Genomic DNA, 24225 nt, shown 5'->3' on the forward strand with positions numbered 1-24225 from the left:
AGCGCCAGATTCCCCGGTGACGTGCGATTCCGCACGATTTTCGTGCGGAATTCTCCTTGAAGTTTCACGAGGGAGCGTTACTCTCTCGGATGGATCGCGATAAATCTTATCGCGAATCATTCGCGGAACGGCGTGTTTGAATATCTGCCGCTACTAGCCGCTTCCTCCTACAATGTACGAGATAAGTTTGCGTAATGAAGGTAACTTTTCCGCGCGCAGTCGAGAAAACGATGGAGCCGCCCGCGCGGTCGAGAAAAAGAAACAAATTGGAAGCGAATTGGAATCACGCTGGACGCTAAAGCTGAGAGATATGTATACCCCGTTTCGTGTGGGTTACGACTCGCCACGCGACGAAGACGACGCAACACGCACGTATGCTTACACGTGTGACCGGGTTTAATATAGCCGCGTGTCGCGCTGCCTCGCGTCGCCTCGCGTTTACCTCGATGCATGCCGAAAGTGGAGCTGGATGACGAGTTTCCTCTTCTCCTTGGAATAAAAGTCAGCTGCGAGAGATGATGCACGCTTCTTTTTAATCTCAGTTTCCTCGAGCTCGTAGTTCGAATAACTTCGGCACGAGAAACGTCCATGTGTTTGTCAGTCGATTTGTTGCTCTTGGCGCGGATTTCTTACGTTTATCCGTAAATTCGACGCATGTGCACGTGCACATACAATACGCACACGCACGTATCGTGAGATTGAACTTCAGAAGAAATCCCAAATCCCCGAGTATGTACCGCGAGGTCTAGGCGGAAGCGTCTGGAATGTTAATCGCGGATTTGAATGAAAATCCCATTGCAATGTGCATCGGTTGGTTGACTCTCGCTAAGGTCAATGCTTTCGTGCTGTATCGTTGGATCCTATTACATCTGGAATTTCTAGTTTTGAGAGACAGCAATTGCCAGCTGCAAAGGTCACGTGCAGATTAGATTATTCGAGTTGCGTTTTGCAGAATTCGAAAAACACGAGTAATTATCTCGCGATTCGTAATCAGCTATGCTGGCGATTAGCATAACGATGTAGCGGAGATGCCGACTCCAACTTGAATTCGAATTAAACGGAAAAAATGCGGGACCAGACCGCAAGTATTTGATCTATCTCTCCCCGCAGATTTGAAAGAACGGCAGCATTGAACTTGACGCACTGCTCAACTTGGTAGCGCTGACCAAGTACGCGAACTTGGTGGATGAAGGAGAGAGGAGGAGAGAGTCTGATGCTGTCAGAAAACGAAGAACCGGTGACCGGTCCGGGAGCAGGTTTCGATGGCCTCTCGGTGTACATTCGAACGCGAACACACGGGGGGCCCCCCAACAGACGCGGAGGGATCGTCGCCCAGCCAAAAGACGATAAATCCTTTTTTCGCCTTGTCGTCCTTCCACCTTCCCGAGTCCTTCGGCCTTGCCTCGATCGCGGTTACACGGACTGGACGCGGCGCGGCGGTCCGGTCGCTTCCGGTTTCGGGGAAACTGGTCGGTCCGCGGTCGCTTGCGTCATCATCGCTGAGGATTGGTATCAAGTCAGTTTTATCTCTACTTCATTCTTAAAATTTAGTCTTGTTATGTAACATGTGAAAGGATATATCGAGTGTAAGACTTTCAATTATTAGGAATGATCTAGCGATAGCTATAATTAATCTTTCCAAAGACAGAAGTCTGCACATGTAACGGACGCGACTGGCTTTGTTTCTTACCACACACAGACACACACAGCGCGGCATTGCGATTTCAATACGGCAGCAACCGTTTCCGAGAGAGAATTGGGACAATCGCCAAAGCGACACGAGAAACTTCTGCAGAGATATCTATATCTACAAAGCCGATACAATTCCGAAACTAATCAATTAGATTGTAACCAGTCTGGTGCATGTTCTCGCTCTCGTCAAATTAAAAAATTGCTTCTTTATTAGATCAGCTGTGACTGTTGTGTGGGTGACGCTCCTTGTATCTGTAATACAACTGTGCTGAAAAACTCGCACGTATAACACACGAAGAACGATTGGACGGTTGATCGGTCGACGGCCGGTCGCGACTGGTGCGAGGCAGCCCACATTGGTGGCGAGCAGATAGGTCAGCTTGGCGCCATCGGGCCGAGGCGAGGCGCGTGAAGGCCGGTCGGTCGGTTTCTCAGCTTCCCGACGTTAGCGGACTTCACTCGCTACTACTGTTCGAAACGCCAGCTAACATGCGCTGATATCGCTGCGGTATCGTTTGTCTCTTGTAACTTTAGCCATTCGCACCGTTCGTGTATCTGAAAAAATGAATTTTTTTAGGACATACAATATACAAACGAGGATTTGAAAATATACTCTAAATGTTATTATTAAACTCTCTTTTACTTAGCGAATTGTCCGATTTCCATTGTTGTTGAACGTACTGCGATGATGGTCGGTAATATTCCGCAGTTACTTGTGCACTCAAATGGAATTGGTTTCTTAATCGTTTGGTCTAATTCCAAAAGGCATAATTAATCAGGCGGAGAAATCTTCAAGCGTACACTCGTGCTGCATTGTACAGTGTGGTACATGGCCGTGGCCGAATTCGAGCGATTTTGGAAATCATCAAGTAATGGTATTCAGAAATTTACTGAATCTGTGCCAGAAATCGGGTCTATCGCAACCAATAAACAGTAGCGAAAATATGTCGCTGTAAATAATAAATATCGTTATCGAAACCGAGTTTGGTGTATAAATAATTTAATCGAATTTTACGATGCGCATAATTATCAGCTGATTGTGGCTTATTGCAGGCTTTGGTCTCAGTTATTTGGCTTCTCTCAGTTATTTGGCTTCTCCTATCTCCGCACAATAACGATTATCGTGTTCTCTGTCGCCGCTAGCGAACGTCGGACGTTTAAATGACACTCGCGAAACCTCGTTAAACCTAAACTTTATTCATTATGACCGCTACCATATGCATAACCGATCATCCAATAAAAAGGCGTCGCGGGAGGAACACTTGTCGTATGATACGTATGGAAATACGGAAGCTGGGCAAAATCTCATGATAATACATTTTCTCTCCTCTTCCAATCGACGTTGCTGGTGACTTTGTAATCCGCTTGTGTTCCTTTCTATGGACGCACATGCAACATACAGGGTGCTTCACTAATTGCAAACATATTTTCTGTGAGCCACATGAAATTCTTCGCTAAATTTTGAGTTTATCCTTTTTTGCAAATATGACTTTTTGCAAATAAATTAACAATGAAATCCATATTTGTTAGTTAATTTCCATAAAACTTTAATTTGAAATCTGGTTTCAGCGCAATGTAATGTTGAACATTGAATAGCAAGTCATAACATCTCCCAGCGTTTTCTTGAACGAAAAATCGATTCAAGATTGGTGAAAGAATGCAGTTTGAAGCGTACTTAGTGAGGAGCACTTTGTATAACGGCTTTTAAAATGCACGCCGCGCTCGCACCGGCTCGTCCATACAATTGGTAACTTATTTAAACCGACTATCGATATTCAGTGCGCGTCTAAGAATCGACGGGTTTGAAATTGCCAGTAACACCAGAAAGAGAGAGAGGAGGAGAGAGAAGAAGGAAGCACGGAAGTTTAAAGGAATGCTGAAACATCAGCCTGCCCACGCACAGCTTTTCTACCTAAAGCATTTCAACGCACAAGAATATAAGGCAAAAGAATACAGGATCTCTCTTACTCAAAACGGAAAAGATCAATTTAGCGAATTAAGGAGGAAGGAATCAATCTCAACGTTAACTTCCCGAATTACGAACCTTCGCATAAGAGAATCTACTCGACATTTTTCTTTTTCGCATATACAATAATTATCTCTGCAGTTGTATCTCTGCGTTATTGTATCGTCGAAAAAGCTAATGTTCCGCGTGATTACTCCGCTATAGTCGATGGCGACATCCGTACGTACGACATCAGTCCATAGTTCGTAATCGACAGATCGAATGAGCAGGACCAATGCGACGCGCGGGCAACTCATCCGTAAAGAGAACGCACGCTCGTCTCGTAGGAAATTTACCCGGTAATCCGTGTCGTGTTTTTCCATGGATTTCGATTACGTCTAGCCGCTCCTCGTTCCCACAACGAATTCCTGATTTTCCCCTACGGGATCAGGAGGAGCCGAGAGCGTGAAGAACATCTGTAAAATAAATAGTTTCAACGAGACATTCACGACTAATATAAATTTATGCAAAAAAAGTTTCTATTATACGTACGTGTTAATGGCTTGAAAATTTCGCGACTGCAACAAAGATTTTTAACGATTACATTTGTCTCTTCGAAACGATTTCTCTTCTACGATGCAATTTTGCATCATTAAAACTTATAAAGAGATTTCCAGAAGTCTAAATCACGAACAATCTGTGCATTAAATTATGCCGGTGATCGGCTGGGAAAGCCCGAGAGGAGGGAAAATTTAGGGATTTTCCATCGGAGCGGAAATGAACAATGATAAAATCCGAACGTTGCGCGATATACATGCATACATAGACGCGGGATGTGCGCGTGAATAAAATACGTGTGAATCTTACACTTTAGACAGACGCGCAGAGAGACGAACACGCGCTCGCTGTTACCCACCTTTACGCGGAGCGGAGCTGAGCGGAGAGGGGAACTGCCGGCTGGTAGTGACGTTATGTGGTTTTCCTTTGATGTGCAATATCCGCTCGCAGTCGTATGCGGTATGTCGACCGACTGTCGTGCTCGTGACGCGTGCATGACGGAATCGAGGGACCATGCACGAGTGGAACCGAATGCCCCGAAATAAAAATGTTTAAAGAAGGTTTCCTCAGAAGTCTGGGGAGCACACGTGTCTCCTCTTCGCCCCAGACATTTATTCTGTAGACTTGAAGGACAGGATATTATTATCTTCAACACTTCGCGGCGATTTTCTAATTTATACATTTGAATTAATTAATATGATGATGGAAATGCAGGCCTGCACTTGCGGAGCATCGAGGAGCCGAGGATGACGGCGGAGACGGCGGCTCCTTGCGTACAAGGAGTACAGGGAGCGCAGAGCGGCATGGCGAGTCAGAGTATGTTGCAACAGGTGCAGGATGGAAGTGGCGGCAACGGCAGCGGCGGCGGCGGCGGTGCTTATTACTCCTCGACATCGACCTCGACAGTGTACGATCCAGAATACGCTCGAATGGAGGCCTGGCTCGACGAGCACCCCGACTTCGTTAGCGACTACTTTTTAAGGTATCGCGCAACACTCTCTGCAAATCAACGAAGCAAACAGAGATCTTTTTCTTATTAAAATAGGATAAATACGAGACTTTTGCAACACTTGTTTCTTACCAATACTACTGCTTTCTCAGGAAAGTAACGCGGCAAACTGTAGACATGTGGTTGGTATCACATGCGACACCGACCTCGTCATCCAGCAGTTGCGTGGAGCTGTCGAGTCCGACCCATGCCGCCGCGGCCGGCAACTCGTCTTCCGGTCGAGGTGGTGGCTCGGGAGCCACCACTCCCGTACGCAAGATCTCGGCGCACGAATTTGAACGGGGAGGTCTCCTGAAGCCTATTGTAAATACGATTGACGGAACCCCGACGTTCCTGAGTGTGTCGCCAGGTGATACCGGTCAACCAGGTGGTGCGCAAGTCGGTTCCGGTAATCCGAACCGACCTCAAAGGCGATCCAGACACGAGCTCAGGCATCTCGACGAAAAGGATCTCATTTTCGAACTGGTAGGTATTTCTCGATGAGGTGCGTGCATCTTCCAAGCCTATAGCTTCTAAGAGCTCTGATTCTACAGGTGAAAGATATTTGCAACGAGCTGGACGTGAGATCGTTGTGCCATAAGATCCTGCAGAACGTGAGCACGCTTCTCCATGCGGATCGCGGTTCGCTGTTCCTTGTTCAGGGGGAAAGGAGCAGCACCGCCAATTCGTCTTCTCAGAGTCAGGAGAACAACTCCACAGATAACTTCAACGATGAGGATTCGCGACGTAACGATCAATCCTATTCGAGGAATAGGTGTCTGGTATCGAAACTGTTTGACGTGTGTTCGAGATCAACGTTACTAGAGATGGAGAAGAAAGACGAGATTAAGATCCCGTGGGGCACTGGAATCGTCGGATACGTCGCCGAGAGTGGAGAACCCGTCAACATACCGGACGCATACAAGGCAAGATATTGGGAATTACTATTTTATCAAACGGGTCGGCACTCTTGCCTGTCTATCAACCTTGTCTTGTATCAAGTAAGAGCGCGATGCGCCTCACAGCTGGCTGATTATTAAGCATCGGGAATTCTCGATGAATCATAACGTTTATTCGTATCGAAATACGATCTTTTCCGACATAAACGAGTTTGAGAATATCTTATCTGGCATGCATTCCTTATCTTTATTTCAATTACCACTTAATATTCGTGAGTACCTACTTCGACAAAGGGGGTGAATCCGCGAGAGATGGGAAGGGATGCGGATTGCCAGTTGTCATTGTTATCGAGAAACTTAAACGGGAATAGTCTGACGAAAGTGACTGACTTGTAACAAAGTATGTACGAGAGATGATAAGAAATAATTTAAACATTTTAGGATTCGAGGTTTAATCGTGAAATTGACGCGTTAACGGGATATCGTACGCGAGCCTTATTGTGCATGCCTATTAAAGATTGCAACGGTGACGTAATCGGAGTGGCGCAAGTAATCAACAAGCTCGGTGGCGAGGGACAGTTCACTGCGCAGGACGAAAAGGTTTTCGCCGGTTACTTACAATTCTGTGGTATCGGCTTGAGAAATGCGCAGCTTTACGAGAAGAGTCAATTGGAAGTGAAGAGGAATCAAGTAAGCGCGCGTTGAGAAATGAAATTTTTAATTTTTGCCGAAGGCGTGAAGGGGCCACGTATTGACACGTCTTGACATTAATGGTAGGTTCTGCTGGATCTGGCCAGAATGATCTTCGAAGAACAGAGCACGATAGAGCACATGGTTCTCAGGATTCTCACGCACACGCAGTCGTTAATCCAATGTCAACGTGTTCAGGTAATTAAACTTTTACCAAGTTGATTGCGCCCGATTGTCGATTGCGAGCAAACGAGAGCAAACTCATAAAAACTTACTTCAGGTGCTGCTCGTGCACAAAGCTTCGAAGGGAAGTTTCTCGCGCGTCTTCGACTTTGAAGCGAACGACCTCGTCAGCGAGGATTCCGATTCTCGTACTAGGTGAATCAAGTTTGTAATTACATCCAGTCGTTTCTTCGACAAGTTTGCTCCGAGTATCTAACGAATCCGTTTTGCTCTTTGCAGTCCGTTCGAGAGTAGATTTCCCATTAACGTCGGCATTACGGGCTACGTAGCGACGACTGGTGAAGTGAGTATTGCTCGAATATTAATACGCTCCTTTGTCGGCACGGCCGCGAAAACATTAGCGTACGAGACGATGTAAAAGCGATTTTCAGACTGTCAACATACCGAGCGCTTACGAAGACCCGAGATTCGATCCGTTAGTGGACGACGGTACCGGCTTCAGGCATCGCACGATTCTCTGTATGGCCATCAAGAACTCGTCCGGTCAAATAATCGGCGTGATTCAACTGATCAATAAATTCGACGACCTGCCTTTCACGAAGAACGACGAGAACTTCGTCGAGGCGTTTGCGATATTCTGCGGGATGGGAATTCATAATACGCACATGTGAGTACCCTCGTATCACCGATTTTATCTCTCGTATCAGTTTGACTTATCGAGTGTCTATTACTCAGGTACGAGAAGGCTGTGATAGCGATGGCGAAACAAAGCGTCACCCTGGAGGTACTGAGTTATCATGCGTCGGCGTCGATAGAGGACGCGCAGAGATTGAGAGTACGTTTTCAGCTATCTGCTTTTCCCTCGCTTTGCTTATCTCGATAGCTACATCATTTCTAAGCAACTCGTCTTGCTCCGACAGAGCTTGAGAGTCCCGTCATCGGCGAATTTTCAACTGCACGATTTTAAATTTGACGACATACACATGGAGGACGACGAGACGCTCACCGCCTGCCTTAGGATGTTCCTCGACTTGGACTTCGTCGAGCGGTTTCACATCGATTACGACGTGCTCTGCCGCTGGTTGCTCAGCGTGAAGAAGAATTATCGAAACGTCACGTATCACAACTGGCGACACGCGTTTAACGTCGCTCAAATGATGTTCGCTATTCTGACTGTAAGTTTCCGCGTTAAAAGGAGACGCAATAACGATTGCAATTTACATAATCGCTGCTCCTTGCAGGCTACGCAGTGGTGGAAGATTTTTGGTGAAATTGAGTGCCTCGCGCTCATCATCGCCTGCCTGTGCCACGATCTCGATCATCGTGGAACAAACAATTCTTTTCAGATTAAGTGAGTACCATTTGCTACGTTAATTTACACCCTTTATTATTTGGCAAGCTTTGTTCCTGTTTACACGAGATATCTCTTCGTTTCTAGAGCTTCGTCACCACTGGCACAGCTGTACTCGACCTCGACAATGGAACATCATCATTTCGATCAGTGTTTGATGATTCTGAGCAGCCAGGGTAATCAGGTCCTATCGAATCTTTCGCCGGAGGAATACTCGCGCGTGGTGAAGGTTCTCGAAGAAGCAATACTGTCCACCGATCTTGCCGTCTACTTTAGAAAGCGTGGCGCTTTCCTTAGTCTAGCACGCGGCGGTGGCTACAATTGGGCGTACAGCGACCACCGAGACCTCTTGCGCGGGATGCTGATGACGGTTTGCGATTTGGCCGCCATTACGAAGCCATGGGAGGTGGAAAAGAGGGTAGCTGAGCTCGTTAGCAGCGAGTTCTTTGAACAGGGCGATATAGAAAGGCAGACGCTCAACATTACGCCCATTGTGAGTATTTGTAGATGTGAAAAATACTTTTTTGTGCTATACTATTGTAGAAATGATGAATTGGAGATTTTTACCTCGAGTTAACAAAAAAGAAAATGTGCTTGAAATAATTATAATAGGTTACACAGATTGAATAATATTACAGAATTGACCATAATTAATAATTTTGTTGTTAGTCTTGGTAGGGATTGCTTACTTTAGAGCGTAAGGTTTTGAGATATATTCAATATCGAAAGGTCCCACCTTAATAAGGTGGGAATAGTTGGTGCTTTTTAACCGTTTAGAGATGCGATAAAATTATTAAGAAAAGAAATTTTAATTGTGCTTAAGTCTAATTATATTATTTATTATTTTTCTCCAAGAATAATATTGGTGGCTAACAGATTAAAAAGGAGTAAAAAAATTATTTTTTTTCTAATAGGATATTATGAATCGCGAAAAAGAGGACCAATTGCCAATGATGCAAGTTGGTTTCATTGATTCGATCTGCCTCCCCATTTACGAGGTACGCACAGTTTGTATTGTACTAGCTTGTAATGTACTAGCGTAACTCGACGAATTATCTTTCATCGGCATTCCGTCCCGTGTTTATCTTTCTCCAACGCTTGTTTTAACAGGCATTCGCCCAATTGTCGGATAAACTCGTGGCGCTCGTCGACGGAGTCAGGCAAAACAAGCATCACTGGCTGGAGATCGCCAAGAGCAAGTGTCAGCCGGAGAATTGCACGAACCACGACAGGACGAACACGACGTCGCCGACGTCGGTATCCGACAACGAGGAGACCAGCGAGCAAGCGGACCAATAGTCATTACATCGTCACTGTCACCGGTTATCCGGATTAAATGCACAAAGCACAGCTGTACGTTGCGCCGTCTGCCAGTCGTCAGGAAGAGAAATAACACGGGGGGGGGAGGGGGAGAGGGAGGGATCGGGTTACTGTCGTTTACAGGCCGCCCTCGTCGCTTTTCCTCGTCTCAATTATCGCGGCCTGTGTCCTGCACGAACAACAAGCGGATAATTGATCCGCACAATGAAGTCCGTGCTACTTCATTTACTGTCAATTAGATTTTTACGCAGATCTGCTGATCAAATAGACCAAATATACAACTTTCTTGCAAACTTCAACGATACGATGTATCTTAATCAAAAGAGGGAAAACAGAAGTTGTTCCGTAAATTTTATATAAGTTGACGAAACTCTGAAACTATGCGTCGATCGATATGTATATACGAGGTAAGATACAACAGATCTTTCTTCTCTCTCTCTCTTTCCCGTCTCCGTCTCTGTCTTGCTTCCTCTCGTCTTCGATCCACCCTCGTTTACATGTATCCTAAAATCTAAACCGATCAATCACCGTATGCTACTATTGTACCTGATTGCATTGTGTATATATTTACTGTGACAGACCTCTTTTCGATGCAGAGAGAGATAGAGAGAGAATGAAGATGGGGGATTGATTCTCGAGTATGTTTTATACAATAATCTACGACGCGATCCGACTCGTTAAAGGACAACCGTGCGAAGCAGTGCCGTACGTGCAATTAGATTGTATGTATTTGTATACCAAAGTGTAAATTTATATATATCGGGATCGATCGCGGCTACGGTCAGCCGGTAAAATAGCGATTCGAGTGGTCTGCGACGCGTGCTAATCAATTAGCAATTAATCGCAGCAGACGTAGTACCTGCCGGGCTTCTCAGTTGCTTTGTCTTCGCTTTTTCTTTCGAATGTATCGATCCTTCGGATCGATCTCGATCCAAACAGTCGTTTTCGTCTTCAGGCGGGACCCCGGTCGCCAGGAAAAACAAATAGAAGCTACGAGTTCACCAATAGAGAAGGCAGCAGCTACGTTATCTTTGACGTTAGACTGGTAATTTGAAATTAGATTAGCCTATATATGAAAATTTTAGTATCCCTCGTGTATTTTACTATTTTTCACGGATCCTCGCTGCAATACCTTATACCTTATAGCGCGTTCGTTGAACTCTTGATTAATAAAAAAGATACGCATATCATTAGATAATTGTTGAAGCGAAATAGCTCACATTCGACGTCATATCCTAAACGTGAAAAAAACGGAATCCCTTTGGTATCGCGTTCGACGCTTAATAAACGTTCGTACAGCGCGGCTCTGAGAAGACGAAGACGACCTAGGCATTTAGTGATCGCACGTGTGATCGTTACTTATAATAGCGCGTGACTTCCTTATATGTTCCTTTAATCCTGCAATCTTTGTGAAGTGATCTTTTTTTTTATTTTAATATTGATTCCAAGAGAGAGCGGTACTTGTGCCCGCGTCGCCACCAACCTGCGGGCTTAGGTGATGAAAATATAACATGTGTGATAATGTTTTCTCGTGTGCGTGTAACTGTAGCGCGGATGTGTGCTCGAGAGAGGAGAGAACGAGAATGCTATTGTACAGTGATTTCCTTTTTTCTTGTGTAAATTATATCGTGAAGTGACGCGCATCATCGTTATGATAATAACGCTGGTGCGACGCGAGTCATATATTATTCTACGAACAATGTCTAATATATTAAAGAGCGAGAGAGAATAAATTATGTGAATATACACAAGGCGCCTTGCATCGTATTTCCTTCAACACTCTTCAATTCTCTTTTCCGACCGAGGATTTACCGCTCGCCCCGATAATGCGGAGCCTGCTTTAATTGAGTACTTAATGGCGCTATCGATCGAGATGCGAGAGATTGCACGGATCATCTAATTGCGTCCGAGAATGAAGCCCGTCAAAGCCCGCGGCGTCCCATCGCGTCCGATCGATAGTTAAGAAATTACGCTCGACGATGTGGGCCGATTGACGACATAATTTCGTAACTTTCTGTCGATGGACCTTGATCGCCGCGACTGATGCATGCCAGAAGAATGCGAAAAGTCGAGCCAAAGCGCGTTATCACGCTGACGTTACGTACACATGCACATCTGTAAATCCTCAAGCACGCACGCGGCTCGCTGAAAAGTTTAAGTATTAACGTTTTGTTTTTTCCCATCATTTTATTCCAGCCTCTTCTGTTACAACGTGTCGTCCATTCGCATTGTCTACTCGTTTCTCTGCTCGGATCGCATTCACGCGGCGTACGTCGATATCTTTCACTCGCGGAAGGTTGACGTCGCACGTCGGAAAGTGCTGAAGCTCGATTAAACTCGTGGGGAAACGCGATCCATCGAAGGAAGGGCGTAATTACTGTTGCCGTTGCGCGATCTCGTGACTTCGCATGACAGATAGAACGACGTCGTCGCCGGCGCTGACGAGCTTATTGTGGGCCTGCGCGTGTGTGAGTTGACTTATTGGCTCCCCATTCAGCCTGACAATTATATCACCCGCTTGCAAGCCAGCTGTATGGGCGAGACTCCCGATCGCCACCTTGTCGAGGACAAGCATTGACAAGTTTAATGATGATCTAATGTAATTCGTTTTTTTTTTATTTTATTTTGTTGAAGAATAATTGCTGACGTCTCTTACGATAACACAGTTGTTCGTCAAGTGTTTTGTTTTGTTTTTGTTGTCTATTCCATTTGAGACAGTTTGAATGCATGCTTGAGTTTCTAAATTAGAGTATTTTTTCGAGTTGGAGTTTTTCAGTTGAGCGAGTATTGATAAGTCTGTTCTTTGTGGCTGCATAATTGTGGCACATTCTTCGCGTCTAGAATTATTAGGAAAGACATAATCAGATATTGGAGAAGAAAAGGAGGCAAATAAGACGCTTGAGAAAGACAGTATTGAAAAGAGAGAAAATAAAAGAGATAAGGGAAAATGCAGGAAGTGCAGCGATGAAGAACAGACCTTGATAGGAAGCGTAAGTAATTCGTATTATTGCTCACACATTTCTATTTATAATTAGAAAATTATCCTGAAGGTATAAATAGAGTGTCTTACCTTAACAGCGGTTAAGGGAAACGCAAAGTCTACACCTCCGGAGAACCGAATGCCCCACGGTTGACCGTTGCATCGCGACAATTTGATGTCCGTGGTAATCGCCATGCCGGAAGTTCAATGCCGCGGTGTAAAATGATTCACTTATTGTTATCTGAAAAGTAGGCCGAGTCACGTGACCTCCGATTATTTGCAAAATTGCGAGTTCGTTTTAATCCATGACGTAATCACTGTTAAATCGCAAATTCGAACCTACTTTTCCGAATTCTCACAGCGTGACGCTAATGACGTTCTGATCGTTCCTCGATTTAACACAATCGCTCAAATCGGGCGTACCTGAATCGAATACGAATCACCTACGGGCGACGATCGGGATCGCTGATCGGTTTTCGACGTCTACGCTTCGGTGTGGCGGCGCGCGCGCGCGCGTCCTCGCGGCGCATTCGAATTTCGTCGGAGCGCGCCGCTGCGCATGCGCGGGACCTACATACCTATTTCCAATACGGCGGGAGCATGCGCGGAAGGCGCGCGTCGGTGGTACGCGCCAGACGATCCGATGAGGCTGCGAAGCGATTCGATGACTCGCTTTCACCGGAGATCATCGAATTATTAAGACGAACTTTCGCGCTGATAGCAGCTAACGCGCTCGAACGTGATCTTCGGCGCGTTATCGCGTAATTCGGCTAACTTCTCGACGGTGGCGCGTAACCAGCGGGGACGAAGTTTGATTTCGCGGAGGGCGCACGCTCCAGCGGCGACCCCGGTCCTGGCCCTGATCCCGGCACAGCACAGCTGAGTCCTCGCCGAGTGACGAACGAGCCCTCGCTCGGAGAAGGGCCTCGTTCATCGTGAACCCCCGCACACCCCGCATCTGCCGCGTACACTTGATCGTCGCGTTTTCCCGCTAATAAATCGCATTTCTCTTCGTCCTCTCTCCGCGGTCAACTCGTCGGCGATCGTCCTCCGGATACTCGTTGGATCTCCCGCACGCGTCCACGCGGGAAAGAGAGGCGTCAAATGTCGAGGGTAAGTGAATGGTCGTTCGCTGTTCACGGGGATGACTGATGATGATCTCTCGAAATGTGTGCACAATCTCCCCTGACAAATATTCTGTTATATCTTTCTTTAAACTTCGTCGTTTGCTCTTTTCTCTCTTTAGCTCCGCCTACGTTTTTTTTTTATGCTAATGTCCAGCCGCATTACGTTTGTGTCATGTGATATGTGTGTCGTACGTATTGGAGGAGAATATTAGTGCAAAAATAGGCGAAGCGGGATTGTATTTCACGTAGACCTTTAGCGCGCGTGTATGTACACACGACGCGCCTCTCATGAGTTTCGCATGTCGCCCTCGATTGCGAGCGATCTGATCGCGCGATTTAGCGGCGCAATAATAATTCCATTCGCGTCACTATTTGTTTATCATACGAGCAATTCTTAGCATAACGTGAGTATATAATATATATATATATATATATATATATATATATATATATTCGAAGAACGATGGAAGAGTCGCTGAAGACGCGGATTGGTACTTCGAGTTATAAATGATCGAGAGGTCCAGTTGTTTGGCAATGAGATTGCCATCGACTCTTCGATGATAAATCAGTTGCTGATCTGTAATAAATAATTAATATTTCAGTGATCGCGCGCATGGTGGAGTGTCATGGTTCCGGTGAATGGAAACATCCGCCGATTACGGGTAGCCTCGACTTGCGGACGGACCTTGCGTTTTCCTGCAACATCTACGTGTAAGTTGGACCACTCGACTCACGCGAAGACGATCACGGGGAACATGTGTAGCGAGTGAATTTAATGCGAACCTCCAAACGACTGCCCGTGCAAACTAGACGAGCGTATAAAGCTGCGACGTTACGCTCTCGTTAGCTCATCGAAAACGATGCGCGGTTTAATTCGATGTATCGTAAAGTTGAGAGAGAGAGAAAGAGCGAGAGAGAAAGAGAGAGAGAGGGAGGGAGGGAGAGAGAGATGGGACGAAAGGAGTATGACTCGAAGAGGGGAGAGGACGAGCGAGTTCTGGGGGTGGCTGTGCCGTGCTGCTGGCTGCATCGATCGTTTCCATTGGCGCTATAGCGTCTGTTTCCTACGGACGGACAATGCGACCTCGTCTCGAGGCAGAAAAATACTATAAATCGCGATAACGGCCCGCTGACGGCCACTCGTCATCGGCAGCTTCGCATCCGGCGTTTGCGCGCTCGTGTCCGCTATCGTTCGTTTAATCATCACGGCACGTTCGGGCGATCGATCGCGAACCGATTACGAGCGCCGGCCAGCTCGTTTCTTCTTTAATCGTCGCTATTATATCGATTCGCATCGCTTCATACATAAAAGCGCGCGCTTTCTAATTCAAGAGCAAACTCGCAAAGCGACTTTGGAATTTTTCACGAGGCGAAGCTGTTTTTCCTATAGCATCGCGTCGCGCGCGTTTTATCCCGTAGGTATCGGAGATACGCGAGCCAATCGTTGCTCGTTGCAGCCGGATAAATATGCGAGCGCGAGCGGTGCTGAGGGTTGTAGGGGGCTGTCGGAGGTTTATTCAAGGTTGAGTGAACCTCACGTGTCGCTTGTCAAAGCGCAGGTAAGTCGCTGGAAAAATGGACTCGCCTATTCTATTTTGCGACACTGACGAGGCAACAAGACGAAATCGAGCGACCGGGCCGACAGCGGTGTCAGTTATATTCCCGACTCTGTTTGCATAGTGCGTACATACGCGGTTCAAAATAGCAAGATTCCTCTCGCATAGCGAGGAAAAAAATATTTCCGCTATGGAAGCGATTATGTATTAAGGGCGACGATAATAATCCGGGATTGATCGCGCTCAATTGTCCGCACAGCGGAGATGGAACGTATTGAACACCGTCCGTTTTGTGTTCGATGCAGACGCGGGTCTCCCCGACGGTTCTCCGATGGCAGACCGAGAGGGTTGAACGGTTACAGGTGCAAACATGCCCGGGCGGTCGCCGGCAAGGGCATACGAGCGGCCCATTGCGAGCGGCGGCCGCAAGCTCGCCGCTACTTGAATGTCACCGCGGGAGGTGAGGTGACTATGATGACTGCGGTGAAGTAAGGTATCCCGGTAATATGCAGAACTTCTCGTAGCCTACATAATCAGCGCGAATCCCATGTTGAAATTATATTGAAATTACGAAATTGTCAACTGCCTCTCATTATTATAAAATAATTAGAAAACTGGAAAATTGGGCGAAATTGTAAGAACTTGAGAAATTTTTGATTTACCAAATATTACCTTACTTTACTCCGTAATCTCGATAAACGATACTTTTCTATATTACAATCCAACATCTCGAAGCTTTCGTTTCGTTACAAGAACAAATGATCAGGGCGCGGGATGGGCGAGTCCTGGCTCTCGGTCCTGCTCGCTGCCACGATGACAATGATGACGATGATGGCGGTAACGAGAGCCGATTCATCCTCGACGCCGTCTTTGTCGACATCCACCCACAACGACGACGTCGTCGACTCCAAACGGGTTTGTTCGCTGACAACTATCTCTATATTATTTTTCACTATCCTTTCTCCCCTAACGTAACGCTTCCGATTATTTTGAAGACCGCCATCGAGGAAGCGCTGGACGTAATAGAGGCGGCATCAACTGGCTCTCTGGGCGAGGTTTGCGTCAACTCGGCAGGGTTCAAGTCTCTCCCAGCTGGTGTCACGTTAGACCCGAGGCGTTACGACACGGCGCGTCAAAAGGTCGACATGACGGCTATGGTGCTGCAGAATATCGGGGCTGCTGAGGCGACGCGACGTAACGGTGAGTTGAAATCGTAGAGTTCTAGAGGAACTAGTTCTGGATCACCAAGAAGAACTCTTGATCAGAAGACAAGATAATAGATAATTTAAACAAAATGGAAATTAGTCGTGCCGTAAAAGAAAACTGTAAAAATTACTTTTGTATGAATGATTTCCGAAACTAATTTCGGAGTTTTGTCTAGCTCGTTACTCTATCTACTACTCGACAGACATTTACGACACCTGTTGCGCGTAGCGAACAATATGCTCACCGGGGGTGCTCATGCCGAGCGGACACGTTCTCAAAAATGTTAATAGCGAAAACTGTGCAGCTCTTTTAGATGCTTTGACGAAATCACTGCTCGTGTCGGTGGACGACGCCGTGGAGGCGAGGGTGATCGCGTTAAACGCATCTACTGGCACGGTGATCACCGCGGTGTGGCTGAAACGCAGCCCCGGGAGCGTGGGTGAGCCCTCCAAGGTCGAGAGTCATGCGCTACAACCAGGGTCGCAGCCGGATTCCAACTTACCCTGGTTTGAGAACGCAGGTGGCAGCAGTGGTTTAAGGTTTGCGGCATCGATTACTTGTACAGATTGTCTAATAATCATGCTGGTTTACAGAAGTGAAACTTTCTCAAATCTTTAATCTCTTCGTCTACTATTGATAATGTTGTATTGTGGAACGTTACTGATGATACAATCGACGAGGAAACTATAATTTTACTTATTAAGTAAAGTAGAAAGAAATGGCATGCAATTTCTTTGTTACCGAAGGAAACTTATCCATTTTTCATCATCTTTGAGCTTGCGTAACTTTAACTTGTTAGTTGCATCATCAGTAACGCGCCGATGACTTTGTACTTCTTCTTAAGACGTCAGCACGCACACGCATGCACGCACACGCACACGCACCTATACGCAATCTTTCGACTTTATTGCACCATCGCTCGTTCACATTTTTAATGCCGTTTCTTTTCTCTCGATAATATCTGGTGTATCGCGATCAACTATGAAAACAAAAAAATATGGGTCTGTTAATAATAAGAGATTTAATTTGAAGGAAAAAAAACTAAAATAGAAACTATATATTGAGTTGTAACATATATTCCCGTTTATTTAGTGTTTTTAATAACGAATATATGTTACAAGTCAATATTAAATGTCGTGTTTTACTCAAAGTTATGTCGGATTCAAGGTTGAGCGTTCTAGAAAATAATACTATCGGTAGCATTAGATATTATTTTACATAAAAATTTTATAAGTTATGCCGTAAGAGAGCAAAAAATAGACCCATATGTCCGAGAGAACTCGCTGAAAAAGAAAATCGCGCTCGTCCTGTAGGCGCTCCACGATCATTCATTATCCCTCATCATCCCGTACGAGCGTCAAGTCATAGAAACTCGATACTCGCGGACACTTCGTAGACATGATTCCGCGAGGCTTCAGCCTCGCGTTGTTCCGACAACGGCAACATAAGCGATAGCGGGATGACCGTGAAGTGCCGGGTACGACTCGTTGCGCGAAACACGTGTTCACCATCAAAAATCGAAGTTTCTATGGCGGCTTGTGGCGTTTGCGTGTGATCCCAGGTCACCGAAATTCATGCAGTCACCGCCGATTGAATCCTACAGGGGTTGGTGGACCATCCCGTACTTCTCCTGCAAGACTCACAGCTGGCTCATTTCGTACAGCGTCAACGTGAAGTCGCCGGACGTTCACCCCGGGTTAGTACAGAAGAAACTTTACCTTACGCGTCGTTATGTAACATGAGCTCCTCTCCCCCTCTCCGTATTGATCGTTTGATTATCGTTTTGTTGAAGGGTGCGAGAATTCATCAGCATGGATATCGATATCAACGGGCTGGAGGTGAACCAGTGCGATACGCCGATGCAAAACCGCAATGACAAGCTTGAAGCTCTCTCGAGTAATCAGATAGCTTTCTTCAAGGGCACGCACAAATGCCACACCGATACCACGCAAGTAAATGTCCGAGTGTTTCGCGATATTTATGCGAACAAAATGATGAGAATGAAAAATTCTTTCTTTTTTGGCTCTCTTAGTGCGTGTACCAAGGACCTGCTAGCAGAATGAACGGTGTGGGCGCCGGTTGGGCGAAGGGCGCTTACGTGTGCAAGTGTCGGCAAGGCTTTTACAGTACCAGTCAACACCGGGTGGGTTTCGATGGCATTCTGGTGGAAGGTATCAGCATTAATATGACATAATATAAGTAATATACAAAAATTTAATATTATGTGCTTTTATATATTTATTTATGTATTTGTATAATATTAATATACATATATTCCTCCTACTAATATATAAATATTAAATATTTTATATTACATATTTTTAACTTGATACTCATTACAGCCGCTTGGAAGGAAATGAAGGAGAACAAGAGCGACTCGTACGAGAAGGTATTTCGATGTCTGCGCTGTGCTCCGGGTTGCGCAAAGTGCAAAGGTCCTGAACCCTGCTTGGCGACGTACAATTGGCCCTTCAGGTATTTTTGTGCACACATACGTGTCGTTTCGTCACTCGATGTTGTATTTTAATTCCGCATTATCTATCAAGAATTTCGCTGCTGGCTGTTTCAATTTTCTGCGCGTTCGGCACCATCGTCTTGGTGGCATACATGTATCAGCATCGTAAACTAAAAATATTCAAGGTTGCCTCCCCGACATTCCTGTCCATCACGTTACTCGGCTGCGCCTTAATGTACCTCGAGGTACGTGCGCTCTTTCCTCTATCTTTAATAAAAATTTCATTGAATATTAATCAGAAGCAAGCTCCTTCTCCCGCTCTCGCAGATGGCCGCCATATTTCCGGTCCTCGACATGTATTCGTGTATCGCCACGAAGTGGACGAGGCACATGGGGTTTTGTGTCTCGTACACGTCGCTGCTGATGAAAACCTGGCGGTAAATAATTGCAATCAGCTAACTAACGTGTCATTACGTATGAAGATGTGAACAGATCGAATCGCCCGATACGAGTTAGACGATTTCGTTTGCAGGGTCTCGCTCACGTATCGCGTGAAAAGCGCTCACAAGGTAAAGCTGACGGACAAGCAGTTGTTACAGTGGATGGTACCCATCCTGCTGGTGATGCTGATCTACCTCGGCACGTGGACCGTCAGCGCGCCGCCCTACGCGGAAGTGATCACGGACAACCACGGTCTGAAGTTCTACCAGTGTTCCTACAACTGGTGGGATCACAGCTTGGCTATCGGTAAATGCAAGAAGTCGCAAGAACGATAAAAAGCTCGACCTGATCGATAAATTCGTTCCTTTGTAATGTTGGACAGGTGAAATCCTTTTTCTCGCCTGGGGCATAAAGGTGTGTTACAACGTGCGAAACGCGGAGAGTCTGTTTAACGAGGCCCGTCTGATAAGTTACGCCATTTACAATATAGCCCTGGTGAACATTACCATGATGAACATTCAGTACGTAATCAACGTAACGTACATTATTACATAATGCGAGCGCGAGTTCGCGAAAGTGTAATGCGATATGTGATATCAAACATAACGCGCTTTGCAGCCTCCTCATATTTCCTCGCGCCGGGCCGGATATCAAGTATCTGTTGGGCTTCCTGCGTACTCAACTCTCGACGTCCGTCACGGTCTTCCTCGTATTCGGCCCTAAAGTAAGCCAATGAACTTATAAAAATTACAATTGCTCATATTTTAGTGATTCGTGGATCAATCCTGGCAATATAGTCTCGATGTTCGGACATAAAACTTTCTAACCGAAGCAGCTGTGCGCTAACGGGATTTGTTAGACTTCAAAACACAGTTATTATTAATTAAAATCAATATGAAGCAATATGAATAAATTACATTCGCTGCGTTATGCGCGTACAGGTGATCAGGGTATTACGAGGCCAAGGAGACCAATGGGACAGTCGAGCGAGAGCGCGCGGCGTCACCGCGAGCTTCTCTTTAAACGGGATTGGATTGGTGCCAGAGGAAACGACAGACCTGTATCAGGAAAACGAGGAGCTCAAGGTAATCACATCCTGCGTGATTATTGTGAAGCGATAATGACATGAGCAATTAAAAGACTTAAATCCCTCAGGAGGAGATTCAGAAACTAGCTGCGCGGATAGAATTCATGAAGATAGTGCACATGGAGATGCACAATAGGCACGTCAAGCCGAAGATGGGCGGTTACTTCAGCACGCACGGCCATGGTCACGGGCATCCATCCACCGGTCAGAGTCCCATCGCCAAGAGCTCGACGGCTAGCTTTATTCTTAAAGTATGTATCTAAGTCGTTCTGGCGTTGTCGATTCCAGTACGCGCAATGTGGATTCGTAAAATCCGCTGGAAGAGCGTCTTGGGAAATAAATTGGAGTAATTTATTGAGCAGACAGCCGTGGAGCGAGGTGCGAGCGCGGCCGCGGCCGCGGCAGTCGAGGATTCGACCTTTCCGTCCGGTAGTCTGCACAGAGCGCGAAGGATGGAAATGTTGAAGGAGAGGAAAGCGGAGAGGGAGAGGGAGCGGGAAAAGGAGCGAAACAAGGAAAAGGAGCAGAAGGAGAGGTCGCAGCAGGAAAGGCCGCAGTCGAGCGGTGAAAAGGTCTGACTAGTGGTCAATAGCGAGGAGGTACGTGAACCCAGTCGCTGGTTCTTTCCACACCGCCAGTCTTCCTCTCTGTCAATCGGTTTTTTTTGCCAACAGGTATGGTTGTGACGAAGACAGTGTTTCGACGAGAGCGAGAGGATGAGAAAAATTCTAGAAATTCGAAGGAGAAGGAAGAGAAAGAGAAAATTGGTAAAATTCAGATTGTATCCTTTAATGGACAGGAGACTGCCCGTATTTGTATGAAACGCAGCCGTAATCGAATCACATCGCGATCACTGTCTTCGCGCCGTTGCGATAGCGATATCTTCGTAATCTTCGTAATTGTATGATATATCTTGAAATTAAAATCTCTCTAATGAGTCTGACGCACGCGCGGAAAGCGAAAAGCGACGACGACGGCGGCGACAGCGAGTGTTTCACGTCCCGATTTATTTTGTAGTAGTGATGGCGTTGCTCCTGAAAGTACGATATTTTAATTATAAATTTAAACTTTAATAACGCTTTTTTTTCTCATTGTAAAAGTACTGCACTAGAAAACGACGGATTTAGCCACTGAAACAACGGCTAAATGTCAAACAAATTCTATTTACAGCAAGATAGATGCGCAAATCGCCGAGAAATCCAACAAAATAATCGAGACAACCGAGCTGTCACGAAATGCACAAAGAATGCGCAATGAGTTCACGAGCTGTCGTCGTTCAAGCCTTCGTTTCGCCTTCCGCAAGCGTGATATCGCTTCGTTGCGAGCATTTGATAGAATTATAAGGAACGCGTTTTTATGTTTCTCTTATCGAATTGATTTATGTCCGTGATGGCGTACGTGCGCGCGCTTTTGCCAAACAACAGCACCACTGAGATTCCAAGTATATTAATATTCGATATTAAGGGCGGAACGGCCCTTTTTAAATGTTACATAAGCGTCATCATGTTTCTCGGATTTTCAACAACGTTTCAGGCGACCTTATCACGCCAACTGTCAGAGACATCGTCACCTCCCGAAAGATATATTTAAATACACATCAGATTTGAATGTAGGTGTTAATTTAAGGTGGTATTATAATACCAGTAAAATAGGCGCATAATTTTCCAACTCGGTCACTTGACAGGTTCGATCAAACTAATAAACGTCGTTGAATGCACCAGAGGATTGATTTTTCGTTCCGTATATTAAGTCCAATTGCATTCGCGACGCGCGATATTCGATTCGACCTTTTATTTCTGCTATTTTATCTGTATCTTCTGCTCGTTTGCGAATGCAGAGTTGCATTTTTTTAAATTGCGAGTAACCGACCGAGATAGCTGCTCATATAACAGTTTGTATAAATGTTACATGTGACAATAAAGTTACGCGACGGGCTGTAATAAAAGGTAAAAAATAGCGGCTTTACTGGCAACCGTAAAGCTACTCGCATTCGGCCCGGCAAAAGATAAATCAAAAAAAGAGAGAAAGATGAAGGCGATAGAGATATAAAATCGTGCGATTAAGACGATTAACGGTTAATGAGGTCTTTACCTTGTTGGTTTACACTTTTTTAAACGCTTGCGTTTTCACGATAGACGATTGTTATTGTAGACGATTGCATATAGTCGCGTGTTGACAACGACCGACGAAATATCGCTGTTCGTGTCTACGATATTTAGCGTACGCAATATCTCTGTTGAATATGCGACTGATAGAGCGGAGGTGAGTGTGCGTGCGCGTTACGAGACAAAGTTAAGAGATATATTTACATTCGGTGGCGAAAGATATGCCGAATATCCCGCAACTTTCTGCAAGACTCACGTATAGCCATACGAGTCGATGCATTTTTATTTTTATTTTCTCGCGATAGCACAGAATGTTTCTCTCTTAAAAATCACCAGACGACTCTCCTGGTACACGCACATTCGTCTCGTATTACGATAATATTTAATCAGCGATTAACAATTAACTTTGGACACTGAGATCGTCATGTTACTCTTGACTCCAGTCAGGAGTGAGCGAGACAATTTTCAAACAGCGAGAATTCTTGCAACGTGAATGTTTCATTTAATCCTTCGTTTCGCGGACTTCTTTTTTCTGTGGCTGATAAGTTATCATTACTGCACATGTTTGCTACATTATTACACTGTAGAAGCGAAACGTGAGGAAGGTTTCTACGGTCCTCCAAGTAAAACGTATGGCAGATCCGTCAGATCACGTATTTTCACATGAATCACATCGATCACGCGAATACAAAATCAAACAATACTAATTGCTCATTTCGTCAATGCGATATGGATGAATCGATACGTATGGAAGTGCAGTATCGTGTAGCGCAAGTTTCGCCGATCTGAACTAAAACAGAATTAATTATATAATAATTTGCGAACGAAACGAAGAATTAATAGGGGAATTCTCTTTGTACTCTGTCGTGTTTATTCAATACTTTAAGAGAGAACACAAGAGTGTCGATTCGTCAAGAGCGGATTGTCAATTGGTGGGCTGAGCGCGGTGAGTCAATTTCGGGGGTAACGGCGGCGAGTCGAGTTTATCGCGCGAGAAGGGACCTGACCCCTTATGGTCCCAGACCATGGATCGGCGTGTCCCTTGGAGCGCGACTCGCGCAGATAGCGCGTATTATCCGTTGTTCGTTTAAAGGAACTAGCGTAATCGTAAACACGAAGACTTCCATTCCCGTTTCCCGGATTAAGTACAAACGGCAACGCGACATGGATCTCGTTGCGTCGCCTTATATAAGCGCGATAGACACTCTGCGCTCGATGTAAATCGTCAAAATGCACTGTTGTAGCTTGTGGCGCGCGCGATAACTCGCGATAAGAGACGAACGCTTTCAGTGTTGCGCATCGCGTATGTGTGAAAATTGCTTTGTTCTAAGAGAACCAAAGAGAGAAAGAGAGAGAGAGAGAGAGAGAGAGAGAGAGAGAAAGAGAGAACGAGAGAAAGAAAGAGTGGCGTCTCCGTCTAGTCCGCGCGTTTGCGCTGAATCGCGCTAAAACTGACAGATGTTGCGAGTTCGATCCACGTAGATTCTATATCCGGCGTTATTTTTTCGATACACATGAGAAGAGGCGGAGGAATTGTTTTTCTTTTACTACGGGATCGCGTGTCAATTAAATGTACACGCGAGAGGAGATTCTAACGCGCTCGATCCCCATTTTTTCCCTTGTTCCGCCGAACAAATCAAAC

General features: G+C 45.7%; 3 protein-coding genes and 1 long non-coding RNA gene across 15 annotated transcripts in view; 2 read left to right on the forward strand and 2 right to left on the reverse strand.

Moving 5' to 3' along the window:
• LOC105282642 (dual 3',5'-cyclic-AMP and -GMP phosphodiesterase 11) overlaps window positions 1-11372 on the forward strand; it is a 28922-nt gene extending 17550 nt beyond the window's left edge. For both annotated transcript variants that reach the window (XM_011344784.3, XM_011344783.3), the window contains 14 exons: window positions 4910-5177; window positions 5297-5669; window positions 5738-6109; window positions 6524-6772; window positions 6860-6970; window positions 7053-7150; window positions 7235-7298; window positions 7387-7622; window positions 7691-7790; window positions 7876-8130; window positions 8197-8306; window positions 8394-8799; window positions 9221-9304; window positions 9417-11372. In XM_011344784.3, coding sequence (XP_011343086.1) covers window positions 4942-5177; window positions 5297-5669; window positions 5738-6109; window positions 6524-6772; window positions 6860-6970; window positions 7053-7150; window positions 7235-7298; window positions 7387-7622; window positions 7691-7790; window positions 7876-8130; window positions 8197-8306; window positions 8394-8799; window positions 9221-9304; window positions 9417-9605 — 2883 coding nt within the window. In that variant the 5' untranslated portion in view covers window positions 4910-4941 and the 3' untranslated portion in view covers window positions 9606-11372. The remainder of the gene's footprint in view (window positions 1-4909; window positions 5178-5296; window positions 5670-5737; window positions 6110-6523; window positions 6773-6859; window positions 6971-7052; window positions 7151-7234; window positions 7299-7386; window positions 7623-7690; window positions 7791-7875; window positions 8131-8196; window positions 8307-8393; window positions 8800-9220; window positions 9305-9416) is intronic.
• On the reverse strand, window positions 1878-4540 carry LOC105282641. Of its 2 annotated transcripts, XR_003406476.1 has the most exons (4): window positions 4190-4540; window positions 3994-4113; window positions 2336-2642; window positions 1878-2247 (listed from the first exon to the last, which is right to left on the reverse strand). It is a non-coding gene; the product is annotated as an uncharacterized LOC105282641 (long non-coding RNA). The 2 variants fall into 2 exon arrangements; XR_003406475.1 differs by having other exon boundaries at window positions 3994-4538.
• Window positions 11373-11793: 421 nt separating the features above from the next.
• Window positions 11794-13293, reverse strand: LOC105282643 (PDZ and LIM domain protein 4). 4 transcript variants are annotated; one of them, XM_026969144.1, is made up of 3 exons: window positions 13185-13293; window positions 12697-12847; window positions 11794-12183 (listed from the first exon to the last, which is right to left on the reverse strand). In XM_026969144.1, the coding sequence occupies exons 2-3, from the start codon at window positions 12799-12801 to the stop codon at window positions 12001-12003; spliced, it is 288 nt and encodes a 95-aa protein (XP_026824945.1). In that variant the 5' UTR covers window positions 12802-12847; window positions 13185-13293; the 3' UTR covers window positions 11794-12000. The 4 variants fall into 4 exon arrangements, with proteins under 4 accessions (XP_026824945.1, XP_011343089.1, XP_026824944.1 ...); XM_011344787.3 differs by lacking the exon at window positions 13185-13293 and adding an exon at window positions 13030-13178; XM_026969143.1 differs by lacking the exon at window positions 13185-13293 and adding an exon at window positions 12283-12463 and having other exon boundaries at window positions 12697-13178.
• A 208-nt stretch (window positions 13294-13501) lies between these two features.
• LOC105282644 (probable G-protein coupled receptor CG31760) lies at window positions 13502-23945 on the forward strand. 7 transcript variants are annotated; one of them, XM_011344788.3, is made up of 19 exons: window positions 13503-13719; window positions 14336-14444; window positions 15595-15749; window positions 16056-16204; window positions 16285-16489; window positions 16800-17034; window positions 18057-18191; window positions 18288-18447; window positions 18528-18666; window positions 18838-18970; window positions 19042-19195; window positions 19278-19387; window positions 19483-19697; window positions 19774-19912; window positions 20010-20115; window positions 20333-20476; window positions 20547-20729; window positions 20838-21077; window positions 21153-23931. In XM_011344788.3, exons 2-18 carry the CDS (start codon window positions 14347-14349, stop codon window positions 21054-21056), a joined length of 2679 nt encoding a protein of 892 aa, XP_011343090.1. In that variant the 5' UTR covers window positions 13503-13719; window positions 14336-14346; the 3' UTR covers window positions 21057-21077; window positions 21153-23931. The 7 variants fall into 7 exon arrangements, with proteins under 7 accessions (XP_011343094.1, XP_011343090.1, XP_011343092.1 ...); XM_011344790.3 differs by having other exon boundaries at window positions 20841-21077; XM_011344791.3 differs by having other exon boundaries at window positions 13505-13719; window positions 18099-18191.
• Window positions 23946-24225: the final 280 nt, after the last annotated feature.

The sequence above is a fragment of the Ooceraea biroi genome, chromosome 4 (genome assembly GCF_003672135.1).
Source record: "Ooceraea biroi isolate clonal line C1 chromosome 4, Obir_v5.4, whole genome shotgun sequence".
NCBI classification, from domain to species: domain Eukaryota; kingdom Metazoa; phylum Arthropoda; class Insecta; order Hymenoptera; family Formicidae; genus Ooceraea; species Ooceraea biroi.